General features: G+C 38.7%; 1 protein-coding gene across 1 annotated transcript in view; it reads left to right on the top strand.

Moving 5' to 3' along the window:
- The window catches only part of METTL25 (methyltransferase like 25), a 112,435-nt gene that overhangs the window by 53,498 nt on the left and 42,678 nt on the right, over positions 1 to 16,259 (top strand). Inside the window, 1 exon segment of the mRNA XM_070370957.1 lies at positions 12,381 to 12,475. Within this exon segment, the coding sequence (XP_070227058.1) occupies positions 12,381 to 12,475 (95 nt within the window).

Here is a 16,259-nt window from a genome sequence, read left to right as displayed (position 1 = left end):
ACAGGAATAAACAAATTTGTTTTTCATTGGCAAAAATGTATTGATTGTAGTGGTTCCTGTTTTGATTAATAAAGATGTGTTTAAGCCTAGTTATAATGATTTAAAATTCACAGTCCAAACCTGCAGTTATGTTTGTACCAACCTAATAGGATCTTTTTCTGTACTTCCTTTACAATTTGAAACTTACTGAGAGCTACACATAAGTTTTATATTTTAAGTTACCAAAGTTTTATACCTATATTTATTCCAAGCATTTTTAGAGAGTAGATCAATTTTTAGAATTTATCTACTTTTAAATTAGTTATGCCTTATCTAGTTGTACTGTTTTGAATTTATCCTTTAACTGAAGAGTGTTGATGAGAATTAGTCCATCTAAGAGATGGAAAACTTTATTTGAGCCAAACTGAGGATTATAAGCAGGGAACAGCATCTTAGAAAGTTCTGAGAACTGTTCCACCTATGAGAAGTCAAGGCACAGTTACGTAGGTTTTTTGGAACACAGGGCTATACATTAAATGGCGTATTATTGACAGTTTACACAGTCCAGATCTAAGCATCATTTTGGCCTCTTTCAAGATCAAGAAGAAATGTAATCTTTTAAGGAGTTGTGTTTTCAATGCTAGGAGAATGTTGTTCTTTCTGGTTGAGCAGGTATTCCTGCTGACGGGGAAGGTTTGGTTGATGCGTAGTGCACATATGCAATGCACAGTGTGGGGAGAGAGGAGGCAAAGGACAGAGAAGAACTTTTTATATTTAAACTTTTCTTGTCTTGCAATTGTCTTCACATTTTCTTATAAAATGTGAATTTTATTTCACAACAGTATGGGTCTGATTTATATAGTTTAATTATATTTATTCTTTTAGTTTTAATATATTCAATCAACTGATAAGATATGAATACTTCAGAAATCTTAGCAATTTGGTACAGTTTTAATATGCCTTTTACCCTTAGATAATATTCTGAATGTCATAAGAAAAAAGCCAAGTGTAACTCAAAGTGTTTTGGTCTGAAATAGTGGGAAAATGGAGTTATTTAGTGACCTGAATATGACTGCTGAAAGAGTAGAATTGAGAAGAAAGTTGTTCAGTTTTGGACAATTGAGTTTGACGTTTGTTTTAAAAATACAAGTGTGGAGGTTATATTATCAGTTGGATAGATAATTCTGGGTTTCTGAGGACAAATCTGGGTTTAAGATAAATGTCTGAATTCTTAACATAGAGATAGTAAGTTTGAGTGATATCACTTAGGGAGTAGAGATCTTAAAAAAACATAATAATAAAATACAGGGATTAAACCTAGAAACATTCTTTAAAGTTCAGAGTACTTTGCAAAGGAAGTTTGGGAGAACTAGGAGGACCTGTGAAGTGACCTAGTAAGGAAAAGCAGTGCAGTGTTGTTCTTTTACTTAGCAGTGTATTTTGGGCTTCCCTTGTGGCTCAGCTGTTAAAGAATCCACCTGCAATGTTTGTGACCTGGGTTCGATCTCTGGGTTGGGAAGATCCCCTGGAGAAGGGAAAGGCTACTCACTCCCGTATTCTGGCCTGGAGAATTCTATGGACTGTATAGTCCATGGGGTTGCAAAGAGTCAGACACGACTGAGCAACTTTCACTTTCATTGTTAACTTATATAGAATTACTAAATTTGTTTAATAAGGACAAAGTATTCCTTAGAATGGAGAAGGCAATGGCACCCCACTCCAGTACTTTTGCCTAGAAAATCCCATGGATGGAGGAGCCTGGTAGGCTGCAGTCCATGGGGTCGCTAGAGTCAGACACGACTGAGCGACTTCACTTTCACTTTTCACTTTCATGCATTGGAGAAGGAAATGGCAACCCACTCCAGTCCTTAGAATGGATGTACCACATTCTATTTCACTTCTCCTGTGTGGGTGACATATGTTTTAGAATTTTCTCCTCTAAACTATAATTTTTGATTTATCTGGTTCCATAATCTTCCCTGGTGGCTCAGTCAGTAAAGAGTCTGCCTGTAATGCTGGAGACCTGGGTTCAATCCCTGGGCCGGGAAGGTGCCCTGGAGAAGGAAATGGCAACCCTCCAGTATTCTTGCCTGGAGAATTCCATGGACAAAGGAGCCTGGTGGGCTACAGTCCATGGGGTCACAGAGAGTTAGACACAACTAAGTAACTTAACTTTCACTTTCTTTCACTTTCACAATCTATCTGGGTTTATTTTTGTGTATGATTTGCAAAATGGTTCTATTTTTTCTAAATTCTATTTATTGAATAATCCATGCTTTTACACATTGATATGAAATGACACCTTTCTAAGATAGTACATTTTTAGGTTATCTTTTCCTTTAGTCCATTGGTTCCTATAATAAAACTATACTGTTTTAATTTCTGTAGTTTATTTGAACCTTTGAAATTTGGTAGAGCAAGTCCTTCAAAGTTCTTAGTTTTCAAAATTGTCTTAACTCATGTGTTTTTCCTTTCAAATGAGTTTTATTTATTTACTTTTAAAAGAGTGAGCATTTTATTTCATTGGTCTGTGTAAGACATACAAATGCAGTTTTATATTTTTTAAAAACCAGATACAGGGTTATTGAGTGAGTTTCCTCAAAGAGATTTCTGTCAGGAAAGGCTTGTAGACTGCTGCTGCTGCTGCTGCATCGCTTGAGTCTGCATCTCATTTATTGTCTGGGCTCAGCAGTGGAAGCCAGGATATTCAGTGCACATTTGGGTGAACAGTACAAGATACGAAAGTCAAGCAATAAGGCTTTGTTTCATGTTTTGCTAGAGTTCTTTCTAATATTTCTTGTGTTGCTGGGAAAAGGATACACCATCTTTCAGAAAAGGAAATAATTAATATTAAAATGCTTATTTACTGTTAACAGTGGAACTATTTTAAAATTTGATGATGGAGTATTTTACTTATCCAGAGATCTTGGCAAGAGGAAAATTGAAATGCTGATCACATCAACGATTTAATAAGGCTTAGGTAGAAAAGTTTTCTTGAGTCTTTTATTTGGGATTAAAGTTTATGTGATTTATAGTGCAAATTCATAGAAAAGTTGTAAAATGTTTGGTGTTTAAAAAGAATGATTTTTAAATTATCTCATTTCCAATATTTAGATCATAATATACATTGTTGACCAGGTTCAAAGTAAAAGCTGATTTTGATGATTTGTGTGTCAAATGAGTTTTAGAATCAGACTGTTAAAATCCATTTTAAAAAAGCTCTTGGGATTTTTATTGACATACAGTGAATTTATAGATTATTGTGGGGATAAATTGTGTCTTTGATATGTTTTTCCTGTTGTAACAAATTATCTTTTCATTTATTTGGTGGTTGTTTCAGATATTTTTGTTAATCTTGCCCCATTTTAGTTAGTTTATTCATAAAGATTTTGTTGGGTTTTTTTCCTTTGATATAAGAAGCATTTATTGGGTGGCCTGACACATGCTAGTCACTCTTTAGGGACCAATGATACAAGAGTAAACAAAACAAAGCCCCTGCCCTCATTACCCTTATATTCTGATAAGAAGGCACCAGGGTCTTCCCTGGTAGAGCAGTGGATAAGAATCTGCCTGCCAGTGCAGGAGACATGGGTTCATTCCCTGGTCCAGGAAGATGCCACATGCCATGGGGCAGGAAAAGCTGTGCGCCACAACCACGGAAGGCCACGTGTCCTAGGGCACGCAAACCACGACTGCTGAGCCTGCGTATCACAGCTACTGAAGCCCATGCGCCCTAGAGTGCTCTGCAACAAGAGGAGCCACCACAATGAGAAGTCTGTGCGCCCCAAGGAAGAGGAGTCCCCGCTCCCTGCAACTGGAGGAATCCCACCCAAAGACAACGAAGACCCAGCACAGCCAAAAATAAATTAGTTTTTTGAAAGAAGGCATCAGGCAATAGAAAAATGAATAAGTGGATACATAATGTCAGGTTATAAACAGGAGAACAACTAAACAGAGAGGGCAAGGTATGTGAAGAGCAAAGCAAAATCTTTAAAAAATCACTTTATATATTTTTTCCTGTCTTTTTTCCCCTATCTCAATAATAATCATTGTGGTTTTAAATAAAATAGTCTAAAACCCTCTACATATGAAAGTATAATGTAAGTTGAGATTATTAACTTAGGGAACAAAAATTTATGTCTCTAACAGCATAATGCCTGTTTATTTTTTTCTGGATAAAATTATATGTCAAATTTCATTTAAGTCTAAAGAAATCTTAAGAGCATGTATTTTCAATGAGGGCATGCAGATAATCTTGATTCATCTATGTAATTCTGTTGATTCAGTTCAACAAAGTTCTGTAATAAGCACTAGAGGGTATAAGATAAGTGAGAGTCTGTCTTCCCCCTTTGGGAGCTCATGATACAGTGGGGAATTCAGAAACAATTACATAGAACTTTCATGCATGCCTGAGAGTGATATAGTCACGATCTATAGATCTTAATCAACTACAAATATGAATTATTGAAAAAATGAATAAAAGAAGTAATGAGTGATGGGTGTATAAACCAAATGCTATTAAGACTAGAAGAGAGAGTAATTTTTCATAACTCAGGGATAAAGGAAAGCTTTCTAAAAAAGGTGACATTTGGTTTTCATTTAGAAAAATGAAAAAACAAATCCGAGCCAGATTATGAGAGCCATGAATGATATACTGAAGCCTCAGAATGTTATTCAGTGGAAGGCAAAGTATACTTAGTCCCATAAAAATATTTTTGAGTGTTTATCGCAAAATAATTGCATTCATCCATTTACATTTCTGAAAAATAGAAGGCAACAAGTCACTAGGACTTTTCAGAGATGAAACCAACTGACATGGCAACCAGTGATAGGGAAAGAGGATTGGTGGTGGTGAGGGGTGACAGTGAAGGCTAAAGATGATGGCAAGGTTTTAGGTTATATCATGATGATGGTTGTTCAGTCACTCAGTCATGTCTGACTCTTTGAACCCCATGGACTATAGTGCACCAGGCTTCCTGGTCTTTTACTATCTCCCAGAGTTTGCTCAAACTCATGTCCGTTGAGTTGATGATAGCATGATTACATAATGACATATTATTATTGGGTAAGAACAGATTTGTAGGCCTAGGAAGTGAATTTATTTTTGCATATTTTTAGTTTTAGAAATATTCAGCAGATAACTTTTAAATTTCTTATCTCAACATCCAAAAAGAAGTTCAGATTGGAGATAACTTGGGAATTAAATTTAAAGGAGTAGATGTAATTGCTCAGAAACGAGTGAGGCAAGGGTTGCCAGCAACCACCAGAGGCTAGGAGGAGGCAAGGAGAGATTCTTTCCAAGAGCATTCACAGTGAGCATGCCCCAACTGACACCTTGATTTCAGACCTCTGGTCTCCGGAATGGTGAGAGAATACAGTCCTTTTGTTTCAGCCACCCAGTGTGTTGTGATTGGTTACGGCAGCCCTGGGGAAGTAATAGCAGGAATGATCAGCATGTATTGAGATATGGACAAGATTGCCTAGGGAAAAGTATAGATAGATTCAGACTAATTTTAGACAATTTCGATAGACCAAATTTTACTTTAAAAGGCAGTTAAGACCAGGCAAATGTGATACTTTTTATCATACCATACAAAAATTTTAGTACCTGTTGTATTCTACCTAGCCATTTCATTCATTTGTTTACCAGTTGATGGCGTATGAGTTTTTGAGCCTTTAGTCAAAGAAAGCATAGAAGTAGGAGGATTAACCCTTAAGCACATCATTTAATAGACAGAAAACAATAAGCTGTCAAGGGACTATGAAGAGTATTAGGCCACAGATAAGAGAGAGTGAGATCATAGAAGCCAAGTGAAGAGAATATTTTAAGGAGGAAACATCACAAGCTCCTTAAAATCTGCAGTAAGAAAAATACCCATTGGGTTTGGTCTCATAGATGCTGGTGGTGATGGAAACAAGGGCCGTTTGAGTGGCATGTGTGGATGTATAGATTTCAGAAAGATACTGTTACTCTTAATGTAGAGGAAGAACAAAAAGAAAGGGAAAGAGAATTTGCTAGTAGGTATTGCATTTACCCAGTTAAGAGCTAATGAAGATTGAAAAGGAGATACAATTAAGAAGATGAGTATATAAGAACTTGGGGATTAAAACAGAGAACAATAAAAAAAAATTGTTCTATAATTCAAACTTGTGTCACTAACTGGATGATAATAATATTAACACAAAAAGGAAGAACTAGTAGAATATCTAGATTGATAAGATTAATGCATTTCTAAAGCTAGAAAAGACTAGGAAATGGAATAGAAGGAAAAAAACAAGAAACTTCATCTCCTCCAGAATTAAAGATAGCATGAAAGTGATCCTCAAGGAAAGCAACTTGATTTCACTGGTTGGTTTGTTTGTTCTGTTGCCCAGTCATGTCCAACTCTTTGCCATCCCGTGAACTGCAGCACACCAGGCCTCTGTCCTGCAAGTTTACCCAAGTTCATGTTCATTGCATCGGTGATGCCATCCAGCCATCTCATACTCTCACACTGTCTTCTCCTTCTGCCCTCAGTCTTTCCCAGCATCAGGGACTTTCCCAATGAGTCTGCTGTTCACTGATAAGGAAGTTTAATGCCCAGTTTGACTAGATTTGATTATAAGTATATGAACACAGTTAAATAGGAAACCAAGACGTAACAACAGAAATGGTGAACACTGTGACTTTGATTCAAGACATAGAAGGGAGCCTCATTCTTCATTGCAGTCAGAATGAAGCTAACGAAACAGATTCCAAAGAAAATAGTGCATCTGTATATGAAAGGCTTTGTTTGCCTGTGAGGGTATCCCTCCTCCCTGTCAGCTTTTTGCTCTTGCTCTGTTAGGAAATGAACAAAGCTGTGAGGTTCCTCTAACCTCAATCACAGAACAAACTGATACAGATTCAGAAAACCTCAAGGTGATTACACAACCACTGGATGTCCAGAGGAGTGAGTCTCTCCTGTGGTGTCACATAACCCTGAACCAAGGCTGGCAGTTCCTGTAAACTGCCCGAGAAGTTCAGAGGTGTTTTGGTTGGAGGTTTGGGGAGGCATGTGCATGAATGAGACTGCCCGTCTGCTGTCCTTCACACTGTTAGATAGGGTTGGAGGAGGAACTTACTTAAGCATATGGTAAGGGTACCCTTCTGTAGGCCTTCATTGTGGGGGCAAAGAAAAGTTTGATGAGCCCTAAAGAGGAGAGTGAAAAAGTTGGCTTAAAGCTCAACATTCAGAAGATGAAGATCATGGCATCTGGTCCTATCACTTCATGGGAAATAGATGGGGAAACAGTGCAAACAGTGTCAGACTTTATTTTTGGGGGCTCCAAAATCACTGCAGATGGTGACTGCAGCCATGAAATTAAAAGACGCTTACTCCTTGGAAGGAAAGTTATGACCAACCTAGACAGCATATTCAAAAGCAGAGACATTACTTTGCCAATAAAGGTCCGTCTAGTCAAGGCTATGGTTTTTCCAGTGGTCATGTATGGATGTGAGAGTTAGACTGTAAAGAAAGCTGAGCACCGAAGAATTGATGCTTTTGAACTGTGGTGTTGGAGAAGACTCTTGAGAGTCCCTTGGACTGCAAGGAGATCCAACCAGTCCATTCTAAAGGAAATCAGTCCTGGGTGTTCTTTGGAAGGACTGATGCTGAAGCTGAAACTCCAATACTTTGGCCACCTCATGCGAAGAGTTGACTCATTGGAAAAGACTCTGATGCTGGGAGGGATTGGGGGCAGGTGGAGAAGGGGACAACAGAGGATGAGATGGCTGGATGGCATCACCAACTTGATGGACATGAGTTTGAGTGAACTCCGGGAGATGGTGATGGACTGGGAGGCCTGACATGCTATGATTCATGGGATCGCAAAGAGTTGGACATGGCTGAGTGACTGAACTGAACTGAACTGAAAGAAGACAGTAACCCTCATCCCCCCTCATCACATTCACCAGCACGAGTGAGGGAACATGCTTGCCATCTTCCAGCCTCCATTTCTCCAGTGACAGCCCAGTGTGCTCAGTGTGTGACTACTCCCCTGCTGGCTTCCACACTGTATCATCTGAAATCTAGAGGAATCCCAGTCCTATGTAATATGTAACCCCATCTGCATCTCCCCTTTATCACCATGCATCAGTTGGCAAGCCCAGAACTCTGTATTTCCCTGAAAAATTCCCCTCCCTGCCCCCACCACAACACTCATAGCCTCACCACTATCTCTAGGGATGCTAAGGCCTAACCCCATCATGCCTTTGATCCACATTCGTGTCAGTCCTCACCAGAAACCTGACCTCACAATTCATTCCTGATTTCCAGGATTCTCAACAAATGTATATATGTCCTTTGTTTGGCCTTGTCTTCTACCTCTTCTCAACTCCAAAATGTTCTTGAATTCAGTCATTCATTACCAAAATTGCCTTTATGTGCAACCTATTCTTTGAAGATCGCTTTACTGTCTTAATCAAAACGGAGCTCTTCCCTGAGGAAGCACACTTGCCGTACTCATCAGCAGTGCATTTTTCCATCTCAGTTCCCTTGTATGAGGTAATTGGCTGCTGTGTTGCTACTGCAAGACTGTATTCATCATCTAATGCTGTTTGAGAGATCACCGCAAAACTGAATGACTTAGAGACAATAAATTTTATTATATCTTATTACAGTTTCTGTGGGTTAAGAATTTGAGACTAACTTGGGCATGGATTTCTTATTTTAGATTTTTTTTTTCCTGGAAATAATATACCCCTTCCATTGTAATATATTTTCCAGAAATACTCTCCTCATTTCAGTCTGATGTTAAGTAGTATTTTGGCTTATTATTGGTGGAGGAAATGTCTACCTATTTTCAGGCAAGTAGACATGCTTTTTTCCTGGCAGCATAAGGCAAATTGCAGAGCAGAGATGGTACACTAATTATACTTTTCATTACAAATCCATTGCTTGTTTCTTAAGTGGAATTCTCCTGTTTTGTACCAAGCTGACTTTCATCTCCTCTTTTCCATTCCTACAAGTTTGTTCTGTAGGTATTTTGTTGAAGTATTAGAAATTGAAAAATTGCTAGTTAATAATTTTTAAATTGTATAATATTCTGGTATTATATTTTTGGAAATGAACTATGTCTTGTTGGAGCTCTGTTTGCTTTTCATTAAGTCTTCCCAACAAATATTTTCATGACTTGTCTCCTCATATAAATCTCTGCTCAAATACACATTGTCAAAGAAGACTCCTGTATTAATTAGAACAGAAGGATTCAACTAATGTGTCATGGATGCTACAAAGGAGTTCCTGTGATATTGCTTCCTTCATCCCATGGGTTTTGGCTCAACACAGTTATCATCATCTGTTTATTCCACTGTAATCTACAAAATCCACCATATTCTCTGAGTGCTGAGCTACAAAAAAAAAGTTTGGGAAACACTGAATTAAAGATTTAGATGCTAGATAGGTTCAAACCCAAAGTAGCAGTCGCTTCAACAAAACAGATGGATATTTCTATTTCAGTCCCAAGGTAGACAATTAGAGCTAGTTAAAGGAGCTCTGTGGGCATCCACACAGATGCCCTCAAATGGTAAAGAATCTGTCTGTGATGCAGGAGACTCAGGTTCGATCCCTGGGTTGGAAAGATCCCCTGGAGAAGAGAATGGCTACCCACCCCACTATTCTTGCCTGGAGAACTCCATGGACAGAGGAGTGTGGCAGGCTACAGTCCATGGGGTTGCAGAGTCAGACATGACTGAGTGTCTAACACACAGACACACAAAAGGAGCTCTGTACCAAAAAGCCTTCCAAAACCCAGAATCCTTCTGTCTTGTGGCTCCATCATCTGCTTGCCAACATGACCATAAAGTGGGGAGGGGAGAGCTTACCCCTCCCCTTTTTGAGCATTTGCACATTACTTTGCCAACAAAGGTCCGTCTAGTCAAGGCTATGGTTTTTCCTGTGGTCATGTATGGATGTGAGAGTTGGACTGTGAAGAAGGCTGAGTGCCGAAGAATTGATGCTTTTGAACTGTGGTGTTGGAGAAGACTCTTGAGAGTCCCATGAACTGCAAGGAGATCCAACCAGTCCATTCTGAAGGAGATCAGCCCTGGGATTTCTTTGGAAGGAATGATGCTAAAGCTGAAACTCCAGTACTTTGGCCACCTCATGCGCAGAGTTGACTGATTGGAAAAGACTCTGATGCTGGGAGGGATTGGGGGCAGGAGGAGAAGGGGACAACAGAGGATGAAATGGCTGGATGGCATCACTGACTCGATGGACGTGAGTCTGAGTGAACTCTGGGAGTTGGTGATGGACAGGGAGGCCTGGCGTGGTGCGATTCATGGGGTCGCAAAGAGTTGGACACGACTGAGTGACTGAACTGAACTGAACTTCTGCCCATATCCTGTTAGCCAAAACTTAATCTCTAGCTATCCTAGTGGCTACATGGGAGTCTGGGAATTATAGTCTCTAATCTGAACAGCTGAATAGTCAGCTAAAGATTGAATGCTCTGTTACTTCGTAAGGAAGAAGGAGAGAGCAGATGGGGGAAGGGAAAAAACGGTTTTATTAGGACTTTCCTAAACACTCTCAATAAAACAGCAAAACCTCATTTCTTTAGCCCCTTACTCTTTAGAGTAAAGTTTAGCTCTTTCTTTCTTCAGCTGTCAGAAAAAGAGTTAAACTACTTACAGTAACCCTTTCGTTTAGCAATAATCATGTTTTGGTTAAAATGTAAAGCCTTCAGTAAAACTCAAACCTCTCTTTCAAGCCATCCTGGTAATTGATGGAGGAAGTAGACTGGGGTCCCTTGGACTTGGATAGGCTTCAAGGGCTCCATGAGTCCTGGGCAATTGTAAGTGAAGTTGTTTATCTAGCCTGGTGGTTAAGAGCATGGCCTCTGGAGTCAGACTGCTGGTTTAAATTCCAGGTCTGTCATGTGCTAGATTTGCAACTTCGGCAGTCCTCTTAAAGTCCCTGTGCTTAGTTTCTCTATTGGAAACATGATAGTATACCTATTTCATAGAATTGCTGTGGGGACTTGTTAACACACTGAAAGCTCCTAGCATTTAAAGGTAATTAATATATTTAAAGTACTTATAACAGTGCTTAACAATATTGTGTTGTATAAATACTAGCATTATTATTATTTATATTTCTGGGGCAAGGAATGTCTTCCATCTTCCATATGATTATCAAATAAGGTCAATTATAAAATCTTAATTAAAAGAAAGAAGGAAATCACTATCACAGGCTCATGTCCATATGAAACTTAAATTTTCTCTATTTTAATCAAAAACCAACTGATATTTCATAACACAGACGTTTATTTGGTGGAATCTACATCAACAGTATGGCTTCACTGGTGGCTCAATGGTAAAGAATCCATCTGCCAATGCAGGAGACATGGGTTCAGTCCCTGGTTTGGGAAGGTCCCCTGGAGGAGGAAATGACAACCCACTCCAGTATTCTTGCCTGGGAAATCCCATGGACAGAGGAGCCTGGTGGGCTACAAGGGTTGCAAAAGAGTCAGACACGTAGTGACTAAACGACAGCAACAGCCTCAATAATACTTTGTTTTAAACCATTTTCTTATTTTCTAGTTCTATTTTACTTTTTAATCTAATAGAAAATTTATATGTATCTTAATTTCCTTTTCTTTACCACTGTTTTGATAAACTTGAGTTCTTATTTTCCAGGCTTTAATTTAAAATAAATTTTTTTTTTCCTTGTCAGAAATGCTGTGTAATTAATAGTTGATCATAAGGGGTTTTAACATCAGCAAGTTACATATATAACTCTATAAGTGAGTCAACAGCAGATATGTGTGATTAAGTAGTGAATGCTGACTTTTTTGTTGTTGTTACTTAAACCATAAATGCAGTTGAGCCAAACTGAATCACAGTTGAAAATGTAACATCCTATTAATATAATGGAAAAAAGAAGAGTGCATACAGCTGTTCTGGAAAGTGAACACTGTGGCTGGGGAAAAAATATTGATGCTTCAACATTGTTGGGAATAAATTAATATTGTTCTAGAATAAATTGCCAAATGTCACATGTAATAAATCATTTTATTAGAAAGTTGGGTCAGCAGAAAATGCCCAGTATCTCATTACTTATCTTCTATAGTTACACTGCACATGAAAAGTATTTCCATTTTAAATTGCTTTTGTTAAATCTTTGAAAAATAATTTTGGTAAATTGGCTGGTATCAGACCTGGAGCTTGAATGCAAAACAGCTGTTGTTGAGAAAATGCCATTTTCATAAAATTAATATGTTTTCAATTAACATACTGGAATGAGCTTTTAAACATTACCACTTCCATGTTTAACTACTGTTTGACTTTCAAATGACTGATTTGCGCTGTCAATAGATTATTTACTTTAACTAAAAAAGGAAGAATTTTATTTAAATAATTCATATTTTTCTTCCATCTGCAGAATATACCCAAGAAAGGCGGGGATTTCCAATGTGCCACTATTTGAAGGAAGAGAGATGGTGCTGTGGCCGAAACGCCAGAATGTCAGCCTGTTTGGTAGGATTTGTTCTTTCTCAACTAAAAGCTTTATCCAGATGTTGCTGAATTTATTTCTTTGGCTCTGTTAAATGCCAAATTTTGCAGAGCATCTTTATTAATGCATTTATGCACTGCAAATTATGAGGGGAAAAAAACGGCTTGCCCTTGCAACATTATTCACTCTGCATGCAGTATGGTCATAATTTATAGTTATACTTTAATTCTGCATTATGGCACTTTATTTCTTACATGTAATTACTTTAATTATCATATAAAATGTACCAACAACCAGTTCTTAAACACAGAATTACTTTAGTGCTTTATCCACAGCTCTGTGGGTGTGGGGGTGTGTGTGTGTGTGTGTGTGTGTGTGTGTGCGTGTGTGTGTGTATAGCAGATCATTTGGTCTCCTAAGTTTTCATAAAATGGGAAAAATATTATTAAACTGTCTGGGATAGGAAGTACCTATCTAGTTAACTGAAATCTTTATTTAAAATGTCTGAGTTGGCTCTTATCCTTAGATCTAGAACACTTTGGCCCACAGTCTTCTCTGTTTGTGGTGTTATGTTGGTCTAAAAAGGACCAAATTCCAGTTAAATGGTGTAAATGGATTTTGCCATCATAAATTTAAAATATTGTTTCTACAATAATGTTTCTAATGTACAACCCCAAGGTAAATTTAACTATTATGTGGTCATTATTTTGATAATTTTATATTGCCAATAACACAGCAATGTAAAGAAACAGTGCTACAATGTTCTAGGTCATGTATCTGAGAGTTAACTTAGAAATCTATTTTTGCTAAAAAAATGATTTCCTTTGATAAATCCTTTTAAAATATTTTTCTGGGAATTTGTCTTGTTCTTTCATTATATTTGTAAATAATACTCATTTAGGGTCTTGTTAGAATGTCAGCTCATTTTTGGAATGACTTGATTCCCAGAATGTTGGCAACTTATACCCTCTAGATAAGAAGAAATTGAAATAGTCTTTTGTAGGGAGACTGACTTCTTACTGTTTTTCAGTCACACAATCGTGTCCAGCTCTTTGGGACACCAGGGACTGCAACACGCCCAGCCTTCCTATCCTTCACCGTCTCCTGGAGTTTGCCCAGGTTCGTGTTCATTGCTTCGGTGAGGCTGTCCAGCCATCTCATCCTCTGACGACCTCTTCTCCTTCTGCCCTCAATCTGCCCCAGCATCAGGGACCATTCCAATGAGTTGTCTATTCACATCAGATGACCAAAATACTTGAGCTTCAGCATCAGTCCTTCCAGGGTATATTCAGGGTTGATCTCCCTTAAGATTGACTGGTTTGATCTCCTTGCTATCCAAGGGACTCTTAAGAGTCTTCTCCAGCATCAGAGTTCGAAGGCTTCAATTCTTTGACATTCTGCCTTCTTTACAGTCCAGCTCTTACAACTGTACCTGACCACTGGGAAGATCATAGCCTTGACTATATGGACCTTTGCCAGCAGAGTGATGTGTCTGCTTTTCAACGCACTGTCTAGATTTGTCATTGCTTTCCTGCCAAGAAGCAATTGTCTTCTGATTTCATGACTGCAGTGTCTGTCTGCAGTGATTTTGGAGCCCAAGAAGAGGAAATCTGTCATTACTTCCACCTTTTCCCCTTCTATTTGCCGTGTAGTAATGGGGCCAGATGCCATGATCTTAGTTTTTTTAATATTTAGTCTTAAGCCGGCTCTTTCACTCTCCTCCTTCACCCTCAAGAGGCTTGTTAGTTCCTCTTCACTTTATGCCATTAAAGTGGTGTTATCTGCATATCTGAAGTTGTTGATGTTTCTCCCACCTTTCTTGACTTCTGGCTTGTAACTCATCCAGTTCAGCATTGCTTCTGATGTGCTCAGCATATTGGTTAAATAAACGGGGTGACAGCAGACAGCCCTATCGTACTCCTTTCTCTATATTGAACCAGTCAGTTTTTCCATACAGGATTCTAACTGTTACCTCTTGACGTGCATGCAGGTTTCTTAGGAGACAGGTAACGTGGTCTGGTATTCCCATCTCTCTAAGAGCTTTCCAGTTTGTCATGATCTACACAGTCAAAGGCGATAGTGTAGTCCATGAAACAAAGATGGATGTTTTTCTGAAATTCCCTTGCTTTTTCTATAATCCAGCAAAGGTTGGCAATTTTATTTCTAGTTCCTCTTCCTTTTCTAAACCCAGCTTGGACATCTGGAAGTTCTTGGTTCCCATAATTCTGAAGCCTAGCATGCAAGATTTTAAGCATGACCTTATTAGCATGGGAGATAAGTGCAATTGTCCAATGGTTAGCACCTTCTTTAGTACTACCCTTCTTAGGGATTAGGATTAAATTCAGTTCATTTTAGTCGCTCAGTTGTGTCTGATTCTGTGACCCCATGGATTGCAGCATGCTAGGCTTCCCTGTCCATCACCAGTTCCTGGAGCTTGCTCAAACTCATGTCCATCGAGTTGATGATGCCACCCATCATCTCATCCTCTGTCATCCCCTTCTTCCCCTGCCTTCAATCTTTCTCAGCATCAGGGTTTTTTCCAGTGAGTCAGTTCTTCACATCAGGTGACCAAAGTATTGGAGCTTCAGCTTCAGCTTCAGCTTCAGCATCAGTCCTTCCAATGAACACTCAGGAGTGATCTCCTTTAGGAGGGACTGGTTGGATCTCCTTGCAGTCCAGGGGATTCTCAAGTCTTCTCCAACACCACAGGTCAAAAGCATCAATTCTTTGGTGCTCAGTTTTCTTTATAGTCCAGCTCTCACATCCATATGTGACTACTGGAAAAACCATAGCTTTGACTATTTGACCTTTGTCAGCAAAATAATGTCTCTGCTTTTTAATATGCTGTCTAGGTTTGTCATAGTTTTTCTTCTGAAGAGCAAGTGTCTTTTAACTTCATGGCTGCAGTCACCATCTGCAGTGATTGGAATTATGATTGACTATTTTCCAGTCCCGTGGCCACTGCTGGGTCTTCCAGAGTTGCTGACATAGTGAATGCAAGACCCTGATGGAATCATCCTTTGGGGATTTGAATAGTTGTGCTGGAATTTCATCGCATTCACTAGCTTTATTAACAGCATTGCTTTTTAAGGCCCACTTGACTTCACTCTCCAGAATGTCTGACTCTGGATGATTAACCACACCATTGTAGTAATCCGGTTCATTAAGACCTTTTTTATACAGTTCTTCCATGTATTCTTACCATCTCTTCTTGATCTCTTCACCTTCTACTAGGTCTCTACCCTTTTTATCCTTTATTGTGACCATCTTTGGTGAAATACTCCCATGATGTTTCCAGTTTTCCTGAAGAGATCACCTGTCTTTCCCCTTTTGTTGTTTTCTTGTATTATTAAGCATTGTTCATTGAAAAAGACCTTGTTTCTTCTGGCTATTTTTTGGAACTCTACATTTAATTGGATGTACCTTTCCCTCTCTCCCTTGCTTTTCACTTCTCTTCGTTCTTCAGCTATTTGTAAAGTCTCCTCAGATAACCACTTTGCCTTCTTGCTTTTCTTTTTCTTTGGGATGGTTTTGTTTGCTGCCTCCTGTACAATATTATGGACCTCTGTCCATAGTTCTTCAAGCACAATGTTAACTAGATCTGGCCCCTTGAATCTATTCATTACCTCTACTGAAAATTCACATGGGATTTGATTTAAGCCATGCCTTTCTGGCCAAGGGGTTTTTCCTGGTTTTCTTTAGTTTAAGCCTGAATTTTGCTCTGAGAAGTTGATGATCTGAGCCACAGTCAGCTCCAGGTCTTGTTTTTGCTGACTGTATACAGCTTCTCCATCTTCAGCTATGAAG

Source organism: Bos mutus, chromosome 5, assembly GCF_027580195.1.
Source record: "Bos mutus isolate GX-2022 chromosome 5, NWIPB_WYAK_1.1, whole genome shotgun sequence".
NCBI lineage: Eukaryota > Metazoa > Chordata > Mammalia > Artiodactyla > Bovidae > Bos > Bos mutus.
The sequence above is the reverse complement of the archived record's forward strand: the minus strand, read 5'-3'. Positions and strand labels throughout refer to the sequence as shown.